We start from the raw sequence: 12,075 nt of genomic DNA on the forward strand, positions 1-12,075 counted from the left end.
AGTTTCTGCCACTGTTAGTTTTGTTTCTTGCAAAAGGGCATTGCCAATATGTATCTCTTGTAGCTGTTTCAATATCCTCTTTTGTTTTATTGAACTGTTGATACCTCTTACATTCCAGGTAGCGCTATAGAAGTGATTTATAGTAGTAGTATAGTAGTAGTAGTAGTTAGTTACCCTAAGACCCTTGCCCCCCAATATCCCTAAAAATTAAAAATCTTGAATTAGACAACCCCCACTGATCCCGATGGCTGAATGAGCACCTCCTCAACAACATCAGCTGCAGTAAATATAGTCTGTCTCCCAGATAACCCCTACCATGCTTGTTATAACAAGTGCAGGTAACCAGGACCTCACCATCCCACCAAATCCCCAAAGGCAGTAGCGTAGCAAGGGGGGCGGGAGGGGCGGTCCACCTCAGGTGTCAGCTCAGGGGGGGTGCTCCCTGCAAGCTCCCCCCCCCCCGGTTGCAGCACGATGACACCCCCCCCCCCCCGACCCAGTGCCTACCCTCCTCAGCTCCCTCCAACCAGCTGAGCACCCTACCTTTAAAGAAATATTGAAAGCCGTGGCGAGGCGCAGCGCCTCGCGCCTGCAAGTAAAAGAAGCGAGGATCGTCATCGGGCCTTCCCTCACGCTGTCTGTCCCGCCCTCCGCTGATGCAACTTCCTATTTCCGCAAGGGCGGGACAGACAGCGTGAGGGAAGGCCCGATGACGATCCTCGCCTCTTTTACTTGCAGGCGCTGCGCCTCGCCTCTCCACGGCTTCCGAAATTTCTTTAAAGGTAGGGTGCTCAGCTGGTTGGAGGGAGCTGAGGAGGGTAGGCACTGGGTCAGTGGGGGCCATTGATGCGCTGAGGGGGGTGTCGTGCTGCACCCGGGGGGGGGGGGTGCAATGGTGAACCGCCCCGGGTGGCAGCCATCCTTGCTTCGCCTCTGCACAAAGGACAACTTCCAATACCCCGAATCCCAATCCTACCCATAGCTCACCACACTTCCTTCCCAACCTGCCCCCTCCCACCTCCGCTCTACCCTCCCATTAACCACCCACATCAAAATTAGTTCATTATAACCCCCATTCCCTCCCCCACCTGCACATACCTTTGATTACATAAAAAACCATGAACCCTGCACCCACATGCATCCATCCATACTGGGCACATCCAGAAATATTGTCCAAGGTTTTGTTATATGAGTCTTACCCTCCCTCTTATCTATTCCCTACCACAGTTATACTCAGCAACCAGCCATGAAACCAAAGAGCTTTAGAACAGGTAAAGTTAAGTGATCACTGAGTCCTCTCCAACAGCCACCTGACCACTCTCAGGGCGATCATCATCTTCCGCTGATAGATCACTAGTATCTGTGGATTCAGAGCCGGGCCTTCCAAGGTCGCCCTCTGGCTGCTGCTTCCTTGCTGTCCCATGCCGCAATGTTTGTCTGCCCTTTATGTTTAAGCACTAAACGTAGCAGCTATTGTTTTCCAGAGCCCACCCTCTGGTATCTGGGTGTCAATTCGCATGGTGGCAATGCCAAAGTAGTAGGCCCAGCAAGTGACTTGAGAAATGCCTTGGCCTCTTTCAGGTTATTAAGAAAGGTTCTCTTACCCCTTGTGTTACCAACAGACAGGCCCTCTGTCTGGGAGTTCTTTTTCATATGGCCACAGCTCCTTCCTCTTCCGCACAGTAGCTAGACTCATGTCCAGGAAAATACGCAGTTCTGCATTACCATATTTACAGGTTTTCTCTTGCTGAGGCTTTTTTAGGACCAGCTCAGGTGTAGTATCATCCAGTTAAGGCCTAAGCTCTCTGTGAGCCATTCTATTTCATATGGCAGGTTAGCCACTGTGGATAGAAAACAAATGTGCAACAGCTTTTGAACAAAGGCCCCACCACATTAGGCCACTTCGAACCTTCTGGCAAACCAAGTATACGAAGGTTGGACCTCTGCTGCCTATGTTCCTGATCCTCTATTTTGTCATGAAGCTCCGCTAGTCACTGCAGGATGTGCCATCTGTCCTGTCTGTTCCAAGCCCATTCCTCCTCTGAATCAGTGATTTTGGTTTCCACTGTCTCAAGCTAGGTTTAAATAGCCTAAATTTTCTCCTCAGGCCTAGAGATCACCAGTTCTGCTATCTCTGTTTTCGCTTCCCGAAATTCTTTTAGAAGCTGCCTGTACAAAGAATCCTTATCCAGCATAGCTGGGATGGTAGAGCTGGGCAGAGGCAATGAGGCGCCGGCCCCAGTAGGACTTGTATTTCTTCCCTTTGCGCCATATTTGAAAAGCTGGGTCGGCTTGGTAGCATATAGTTCTTTGATTTAGGGCCCTGTACATGACTTCAGTTGTTTCGACATTGATGCCCACAGGTCTGTGATCTGAGTCACCGCCAACCAGGTCAGTGCTGCGGTGAAAAAAAATAACCTCAGTGGGGTAAAAAATCACTATTATGAGGGGGGGGAGCTGCGAAGAGCCTTCACATGCATCAGACCACTGTGGCTGCCCACCAGCAGTTTCAACCTATGGAACTTTGTAATTCTAAGTGCTTTGAAAATGAGCTCCTTAGTCTTATTTTTTTTTTTAAAAAGGTGAAGTGATTTTGCTTTGGCTTATAAGACTATTTTCTCTGTTAGCCTGTTGGAATCTTTTAAAAGTACAGAGTTAGAAATATTTGCTTGTCAGCTGAAAGACACTAATCTACAGGTTGTTTTTTATTGTCCTCTTACTAAATGATCACAAGCAAAGGACCATTTTTTAGAATTCATTCTTAAGAACTCTACTCATTCTCAGGACAACTTAATTTTAGGTGATATTAACTTTTACTTGGAAGATCTCTCCGATCTTAAAATCACAGAATTATTTCTTTGTTTTTTTTCTAACCTCAATTATCACTTTCCACCATCTGAGGCTATTCATATTAAGGGTCATCAGTTAGACTTAATCCATTATAGTGCTAATGATCCCTTTTTGCATACTATTGCAATTACAGATGTGTTCTGGCAGAACGCTTTATGGTCAGATCATTTTCTGTGTGCATTCACTTTAAACTGGAGGCAGTTTATAGGAAACAGAAATAATGTATTCGGTTTACTTCAGGGGGGAAGATTGATCCTGCAGAATTCTGACTGCTTTTTAAGTCACATTGGTCTGATACTGAGCCTCATAAATTTGAAGAAAACTGGACAATAATTAGTATGGAGATTCTAGATGAATTGGCTCCTTATAGTACAAAAACGAGATAGTTATGTTCAAGCTGTAAATGATTCACCTCTGAATTACTTGTTAAAATGTCATTGTAGGAAATTAGAATGAAAATAGCAGAAGGATAATACCACTTTTAAGAAATTAAATTGGAGAAAGGCCATTTATAAGTACAACTAAGCAAATATGTTTGGTGGTGTGGAGATAGGAACAAATTCTAAATACAAAAACTTCCACCCAATACAAAATTACAGAATTACAATAGTATATGGAGAAAAGCCTCAAAGAGCTCCCAGATCCAATATCGATCTATCGGAGCTAAAACAGACCAACTGGTCTTCTCTTCATCATAGGCAAAAACCCCTTTCAAGCAGCCCTAGAGAAATTTCTTCTAGGACCGCAGTAAATTTTTTAGTATTTGTTTTTTGAAGATAAGAATTTTTAAAGCATATTATATTGCAATGCACTTAGCTTTTTATTGCTTGATGTTCAGTATTACTACTGCTTCATGCTGCGCTGTTCCCTGACGTTGGCCAGCGTTTCGCTGCTTCTTCAAGGTCTCGGGTAATTATTAGAACACGTTGCGCAGCGTTTCAGATGCAGCATGAAGCAGTAGTAATACTGAACATCAAGCAATAAAAAGCTAAGTGCATTGCAATATAATATGCTTTAAAAAATTCTTATCTTCAAAAAACAAAATACTAAAAAATTTACTGCGGTCCTAGAAGAAATTTCTCTAGGGCTGCTTGAAAGGGGTTTTTGCCTATGATGAAGAGAAGACCAGTTGGTCTGTTTTAGCTCCGATAGATCGATATTGGATCTGGGAGCTCTTTGAGGCTTTTCCCCATATACTATTGTAATTCTGTAATTTTGTATTGGGTGGAAGCATTTATAAGTACAAACAGGCCTTAAAGATTAGTAGGAAAAAGTATTACGCTGGTTTGATTGGTACTGACAACATAGATGTAAGCAAGTTGTTTTCAATTGTGAATTCATTAACACAGTGGTTCCCAAACCTGGTCCTGAAGGCACCCCAACCAGTCAGGTTTTCAGGATATCCACAATGAATATTCATGAGAGAGATCTGCATACACTGCCTCAATTGTATGCAAATCTATCTCGTGAATACTTATTGTGGGTATACTGAAAAATTGACTGGTTGGGGTGCCTCCAGGACCAGGTTTGGGAACCACTGCATTAACATCCAGTCCTTCTCTTTTACAGCCTGATACAGGTAAAATGGCATCGGCTGAACAGCTAACATATTTTCAGAACAAAATTGGCTCTATAAGATCTATGTCCCAAGGACTATTTGGGACCTGTTATGGATACCACAAAAAAAGGAGATACCAGCTGATAGGTATTGGGATCATAAGTACATAAGTGTTGCCATACTGTGACAGACTGAAGGTCCATCAAGCCCAGCATTCTGTTTCCAACAGTGTCCAATTTGGGTTGCAGGTACCTGGCAAGATTCCAAAACAGTGCAATACATTTTATGCTGCTTATCCTAGAAATAAGCAGTAGATTTTTCCCAAGTCCATCTTAATAATGGCTTATGGAGTTTTCTTTTAGGAAGCTATCCAAACCTTTCTAAAACCCTGCTAAGCTACCTTTTTACCACATTCTCTGGCAATGAACTTGAGTTTAATTGCACATTGAGTGAAGAAATATTTTCTCCAGTTTGTTTTAAATGTACTGCTTTGTAGCTTCATTGCATGTCCCCTAGTCCTAATATCTTTGGCAAGAGTAAACAAGCGATTCAGGTCTACCTGTTCCACTCCACTCATTAGTTTATAGACCTCTGTCATATCTCCCCTCAGCCCTTTTATCTCCAAGCTAAAGAGCCCTAGCCACTTTAGCCTTTCCTCATAGAAAACAGCAGCGGTCCCAGCACAAACCCCTGAGGAACCCCACTATCTACCCTTCTTCTTTGAGAATACTATTTAACCCTACTCTCTGTTTTCTATCTTTTAACCAGTTTTTAATCCACAATAGAACACTACCTATCCCATAACTCTCCAATTTTCTCTGGAGTCTTTCATGAGGTACTTTATTTATTTATTTATTTATTTATTTATTTATTTATTTATTTATTTATTTATTTATTGCATTTGTATTGCCAAATGTCTTTTGAAAATCCAGATACACAATATTGACCGGCTCACCTTTATCCACATGTTTGTTCACCCCTTCAAAGAAATGTAGTAGATTGGTGAGGCAAGATTTCCCTTCACTAAATCCATGTTGGCTTTATCTCATCAATCCATGCTTTTGAATATAATCTGTAATTTTGCTCTTTATAATAGTCTACCATTTTGCCCGGCACCAACATCAGGCTCATCGGTCTATAATTTCCTAGATCACCTCTGGAACCTTTTTTAAAAATCGACATTACATTGGCCACCCTCCAATCTTCCAGTACCATTCTTAATTTTAAAGATGAATTACATATTATCAACAATAGTTCTTCAAGTTCATTTTTCAATTCTATCAGTACTCTGCGATAAATTATTATTATTATTATTACATTTGTATCCCACCTTTTTGCAGGCTCACCGGTCCAGGTGATTTGCTACTCTTCATTTTGTCAGATTGCGCCACTACATCTTCCAGGTTTATAGAGATTTCATTCAGTTTCTCTGACTCATCTGCTTTGAATACCATTTCTGGCACCAGTGTCTCTTCCAAATCTTCCTCTGTGAAGAACGAAGCAAAGAATTCATTTAATCTCTCCACTGTGGCTTTGTCTTCCCTGAGTGCCCCATTTTACCCCTCTGTCATCTAGCCGTCCAACTGATTCTTTTACTGGCTTCTTGCTTTTATTATACCTAAAAATGTTTTTACTATGTGTGTTTGCCTCCAACGCAATCTTTTTTTCCAGTTCCCTCTTTGCTTTCCTTATCAGCGCTTTGCATTTGACTAACCATACCTTATGCTGTTTCATCCTGTTCAATGGAGCAATTTTAATTGCTTGTTTAAAAAATACATTAACTCCTATTGTATGCTGGATTCATTCCCTCCATACATACTACAGTTTTCATCGTTAGAATTTCATAAGCAGTTATATCTCTGGATTCACTCTCTTTTTTCTTGGTGCATGTTTCCTAGTAGTCTCAGGGAATTTGTGATTACTCCTATATTGAATAATCAGAAGGTGTCATGTACCTGGAACGTCAAGTCTTCTCCCCTCAAACGAACGTAATACTTCCCTTCTGACTTCTACTTTGGACGCGCCTACACTTTAGCATGCCTACTCTGACGTCAGACACCTTCACTTTAAAACCAGGAACTTCTCCCTACTTCATTGCCTCAGCTACTATCTTCTTAGTATCTGGTGTGTTTTTCTCATCGTTGTTCTTCCTTAATGACTACTACTTGGACCTGACCTCTGCTGGATTGCCACCTGCTCTGACTACTGCTTGGACCTGATCTCTGCTGGATCGCCACCTGCCCTGACCTCCACTTGGACCTGACCTTTATTGGATTGCTGCCGACTCCTGGCTGCCTCTTGACTCCTCCTGTCAGTCCCTCTTTCAAGTCCCGCTGGCCGCCCAAATACAGGGGCTCATCCCCTGGGGAACAGTGGTTGGGGGTGAAGCATTGTGTTTTCTGACTGCTGGCCCACGGACCAGCGCGAGGGTTCACTTGCTATTCCTGACATTGTGACAGAAGGAATCCAGTTTAAATACATCAAATTAGCGACCAATAGCTTCAATTCCATTTTTTGTGAAACTGATGGAAGGTCTTGTCACATTACAGTTAGGACAGTATTTGGATAATCATATTTTACACCATTCCCAGTCAGGTTTCAGATCAACATTTAATACTGAATCAGTTATAGACTCATTACTCGATCATATCAGATTATTTCTTGATGAAGAGAAGAGGTCCTTGGTTCTCCAATTTGATCTATCCTTTACCTTTGACCTGGTGGGCCATAACATTTTTATCCAGGTCATGGAAAATGTGGGAATTGCTGAAAAGGTGCTATGCTGGTTCAAAGGATTTCTAACTACTAGATCTTACAGGTAGAAGATGAGATGTTCTCTTTCAGCTGGCACCATCCAAGTGATGTCCCTCAAGGATCTCCATTATCGCCTACACTTTTCAATGTATTTCTACATTCATTAGGTACCTGACTGGAAGATCAAGATTTTCTTAGGAGCTACTGCTGGCTCAAAGATAGAATCCACCTACTGAAAGGCAGGTGATCAGGGGTTCAAGTCTCACTTGTTCCTTTTTTTTTGTGTGGGATAAACACAAAGGAATCCTGTATAGAAGGAATGGATCTACGGAAGCGGAGATTGGGTGGTGACACCGGTAATTGGAGAGTAAAACCAATGCTGAGCGAACTTCTATGGTCTGCGCCATGATCATGGCTGAATAGATATGGATGGACTGGAGTGTAAATTTTAAGAGGCTTCGACGTTAGCTTCAGAACTTTTAGTACAGGAACAGTACTGGGCAGACTTTTAAGGTCTGTGCCCTGAAAAAGGCAGGGACAAATCAAACTCGGGTTTACATTTAAATAGTACTTACCATGTAAAATGAATTTGGGCAGACTGGATGGACTGTTCAGGTCTTTATCTGTTGTCATTTACTATGTTACTAATTTACTATGTTATGTTATGTTCTTTCATAATAGACGGCACTTAAGTTCCCATTGGGTTCTGTTTTATATGAAGAAAAACCTGGAATTCATAGCTGTATTCAATTGGTAGAATCTTGGACAGGGTGAGGAGGAGCCTAGATGGGGGTCGAGTGAGGCAGCGCTCTGCTAAGCTCTCTTTCTCTGCTCCGGAGCTTGCGGGGTCAACGATGCTGAAGCGCAAAGGGAAGACCCGGATTTTCCCATCTGAGTCCGGGGGTTCTTTAGTCCTAGTGCAGTAGAAGATTTCTAGCTTTTAGCATTTATAGATGATCTAGAGATGGAAGTAACTACAGATGCTTGCTGATGACAGAAAGTTATTCAAAGTTGTTAAATCACAATAGGACTGTGAAAAATTACAAGAGGACCTTACAAGTGGGGGACTGGACATCTAAATGGCAGATGCCGTTTAATGTGAGCAACTGCAAAGTGATCATTGTGCAAAAGAGGAACCTGAATTATAGCTGCGTAATGCAAAGTTCCATGTTAGGAGTCACTGACCAGGAAAGGGATCTAGGCATCGTTGTTGATGATACGTTGAAACCCTCTGCTTAGTGTGTGGCGCAGTGGCTAAGAAAGCAAATAGAATGTTAGGTATTATTAGGAAAGGAATGGAAAACAAAAATGAGGATGGTATAATGCCTTTGTATTGTTCCATGGTGCGACTGCACCTCCAATATTGTGTTCAATTCTGGTCACCACATCTCAAAAAAGATATAGTGGAATTAGAAAAGGTACAGAGAAGGGTGACGAAAATGGAAAAGGGGACAAGATGACTTCCCTACGAGGAAAGGCTGAAGTGGCTAGGGCTCTTCAGCAAAGATGGCTGAGGAGAGATATGATAAAGGTCTATAAAATGATGAGTGGAGTGGAACGGGTAGACGTGAATCACTTGTTTACTGTTTCCAAAAACTATGACTAGGGGGCACGCAATGAAGCTACAAAGTAGTAAATGTAAAACGAATCAGAGAAAATGTTTCTTCACTCAACATTTAATTAAACTCTGGAATTCGTTGCCAGAGAATGTGATAAAGGCGGTTAGCTTAGTGGGGTTTATAAAAGGTTTAGATGACTTCCTAAAGGAAAAATCCATAGACAATTATTAAAATGTTGTTGGGGATAAGCAGCATAAACTCTATTGTGCTTTTTTGGGATCTTGCCAGAATTTTGTGACCTGGATTGGCCAGTATTGAAGATGGGATGCTGGGCTTGATGGACCTTCGGTCTGTACCAGTATGGCAATACTTATGTACTTATGTGCCTGCAGCCAGCCTTCTTGAACGTGCAGGGGTGCCCCTGGAAGGAGACAATGGAGCATAGCGTCTTAGATGTGACTCTTAGGCCAGAATGCTCTGAGGCACCTCCCCCACCTGCAGTAGAAAACATACCGCTGACTCCGGAGCCTATATTAGCTGCTGGAGTTGCTGCTAGATGGAGTGAGCTCTGAAAATGGGGTCTCGGCAGATGTGTTCCGGAGAGTGGAGGTAGTGAGGAGGAGTGGGCTGAGACGGATGAGAACCCTTAGGTAGGAGCAGTAGCATTCTGTGCTATGAGAAGGAGAAACCTGGAAAGATCATTCTGGAGGAGTTGTGGGATGCTGTTAGAAGCGTGGAAGTAGTTTTGCTGGAAAAGATAGAATAGATTCGGCAAGGGAGAGACCCTCTTCAAACTCAGGTAACCTGCCTTGAGGAATTTATATCTCAAAGTGAGAAGAAAACTTTGACTGTAGAGAAAGAGCTGAAGAGGTTGGTGAAAGATTTGGTGGTAATGAAAGAAGTTCAGAGTACTTTGATTAAAGATCGTATGGCTACACATCAGAAGCTAGAGATGTTAGAAAATTATGAACGGTGGTTAAATCTGTGGTTCATTAATTTTCCAAAATCTCTGGTTTTATCACATTGGATATGTTAAAGAAATATATGATGGAGGCTTTGCAAGTGCCTGAGGAGTCATTACCACCTGTTACCCAGTTTTTACTATGTTGATTGGAGAGGGGATACCCAAAGAGAAACAAGAAAAGAAGATGCCTCAGACAGTTTTGGCCTCTCTGAGTTTCTAGAGGGGCCCTGTTCTGTAGTGACAAGGGCTACTCTGATTGCTTCTTTTGCCTTAGAGCCAGATTGTATTTTCAACATAAAAATTAGGATTTTCTGAGACATAAAGTTTTCCTGATTTCTGTAGAGCTACTCAGCTCAAAAGGAAGGCTTTTTTGTCTTAAATGTGAATTGTTGTCTCTTGGAGGGTCATTTTTCCTTCAATTTCTGTGTAAATATTTGATAGAATTCAAATCATATGTTTTCTTTGACCCAGACCAGTTTAAAAATGTCCTTGATGCAAGAAAAACCTCCTAGACCTATTATGGCCTCTACTCCTTTCAGTAGTTTGGCAAATGAAAAGTCCTTGACTGGCTCTCGCTGTAAGAAATTTCCTTGATTTCCTTTATCAGTTTTTATCTCCTGCTAACTGGTATTTTCTCAAATCCCCTCCTCCCATTTTTGGATTTTCTTTTCCTTGTTATTGTTTGATTTTCTTTTGTAACTGTGATGGAGAAGTTTTGTAATAAGGAATTTTTTTTTTCTGTTACTCAAGTTTTCTTGATTTGTATTTTGAAAATGTATAAATATAAAATTTTTTTTAAGAGTTTTGGACGGAGTTGTATAAATTAAAACTAAATACAGATAAAACAAATTTTTTTACTTACTGATCCAAACATTCTATTCCAGATTCTATCATTATTAATACAGGGCCCTGTTTTCTAAGACACGCTGGAGTCACGCAAATATTTTAGCGCATGCTAATGCTAGAGACACCCATAGGAATACAATGGGTGTGTCTATCGTTAGTACACACTAATTAAAAAGTTTACAAGCCTACAGTGCAGCTTAGTAAACAGGGCCCAGAGTGAATTATAAATTTTTATTATTTATTTTATTTATATCATTTCTACCCTACAATTTCCCACCACTGGCAGGCTCAATGTGGCTTACAACATTTAGTTAACAAACAGGAAATTACAGTAAATGGAAAGTGATTTGAGGGACGGAAAGGTACAGGGTTAAGAGAAAGTAGTTAAGTCCACAAGATCTTTAGAGGAGTTGGAGTCCAGGAGTCACAGAGGCAGGACGGGATCTTTAGGGTAAGCTTGCCCAAATAAGTAGGTCTTGAGAGACTTCCTGAAAGTCAGATGATCTTGAACTGTTTTTACAGATTTAGGTAATGTATTCCACAAATGAGTGCTGATATAGCAAATTCAAATTTGGGTGTTCAAATAGACTGTACCCTTTCTCTTGATCCACAAATCCAGCTTATTTCTAAGACTTTTTTGAAGATGCAAAAACTTCACCAAACTTGTAAATATTTTTCAGTTGAACAATTTAGACTTCTAGTCCAGGTTGTGATGTTATCCCAAATGGATTACTGTAACGACGTGTATTTTGAGTAATTAGTCTTTTTGAATGGCTTTGTATAATTTCAACTCCTAATATGATTACATTTTTTTTCTTTTATGTTTATATTATTCATTGTTTTGAATTTAATTTGAGCTTGCTCCTCTTGTTCTGTTAACCGCTTAGAACTACAAGGTATTAGCAGTCCTCAAGACTTTTTGTCAGGTTATGTTATAAAGGTTTGGACAAGTTCCTGGAAGAAAAATCCATAGTCTTCTATTGAGACAGACATGGGGAAGCCATTGCTTGCCCTGGGATTGGTAGCATGGAATGTTGCTACTGTTTGGGATTCTGCCAGGTATTTGTGACCTGGATTGTCCACTGGTGGAAACAGGATACTGGGCTAGATGGACCATTGGTCTGACCCAGTATGCTCTTATCATTTTAATGAATGCAGAACAGGACCAATAAAATCCTTTTCCTAACTGCAAATCAACGAGAAGGGTGCGTCAACTATGTGATCTGGGACTACATGACAACCATGTGAGCTGGAACGGTACAAAGATTCCAAGAGTCATACTAGATATATTCGCTGCCACTTTCTAACCAAATTCACGTTATAACTGTGTGCATTATGATGAGGGAGCGGTGTATTGTGGAGGCGGATGAGTGATGACAGATTTTCTTACCCATTTTATAAAATCAATCCGTTATGTTTTTCTAACACACCTCATGTGTTTGATTGCAGTGCCTGTGGCAGACATAAAAGCAGTCCTGACAGGAAAGGACTGCCCTCACATGAAGGAGAAAGGAGCACTGAAACAGAACAAGGTTCGGTTCTCC

The 12,075-nt window shown here is 41.3% G+C and overlaps 1 protein-coding gene across 3 annotated transcripts in view; it reads left to right on the plus strand.

Moving 5' to 3' along the window:
* The window catches only part of ELMO1 (engulfment and cell motility 1), a 683,834-nt gene that overhangs the window by 654,623 nt on the left and 17,136 nt on the right, over window positions 1–12,075 (plus strand). For all 3 annotated transcript variants that reach the window (XM_030204026.1, XM_030204017.1, XM_030204035.1), the window contains one exon: window positions 11,981–12,063. In XM_030204026.1, the coding sequence (XP_030059886.1) occupies window positions 11,981–12,063 (83 nt within the window). The remainder of the gene's footprint in view (window positions 1–11,980; window positions 12,064–12,075) is intronic.

This window comes from Microcaecilia unicolor, chromosome 1, assembly GCF_901765095.1.
Source record: "Microcaecilia unicolor chromosome 1, aMicUni1.1, whole genome shotgun sequence".
In the NCBI taxonomy this organism is placed as follows: Eukaryota; Metazoa; Chordata; class Amphibia; order Gymnophiona; family Siphonopidae; genus Microcaecilia; species Microcaecilia unicolor.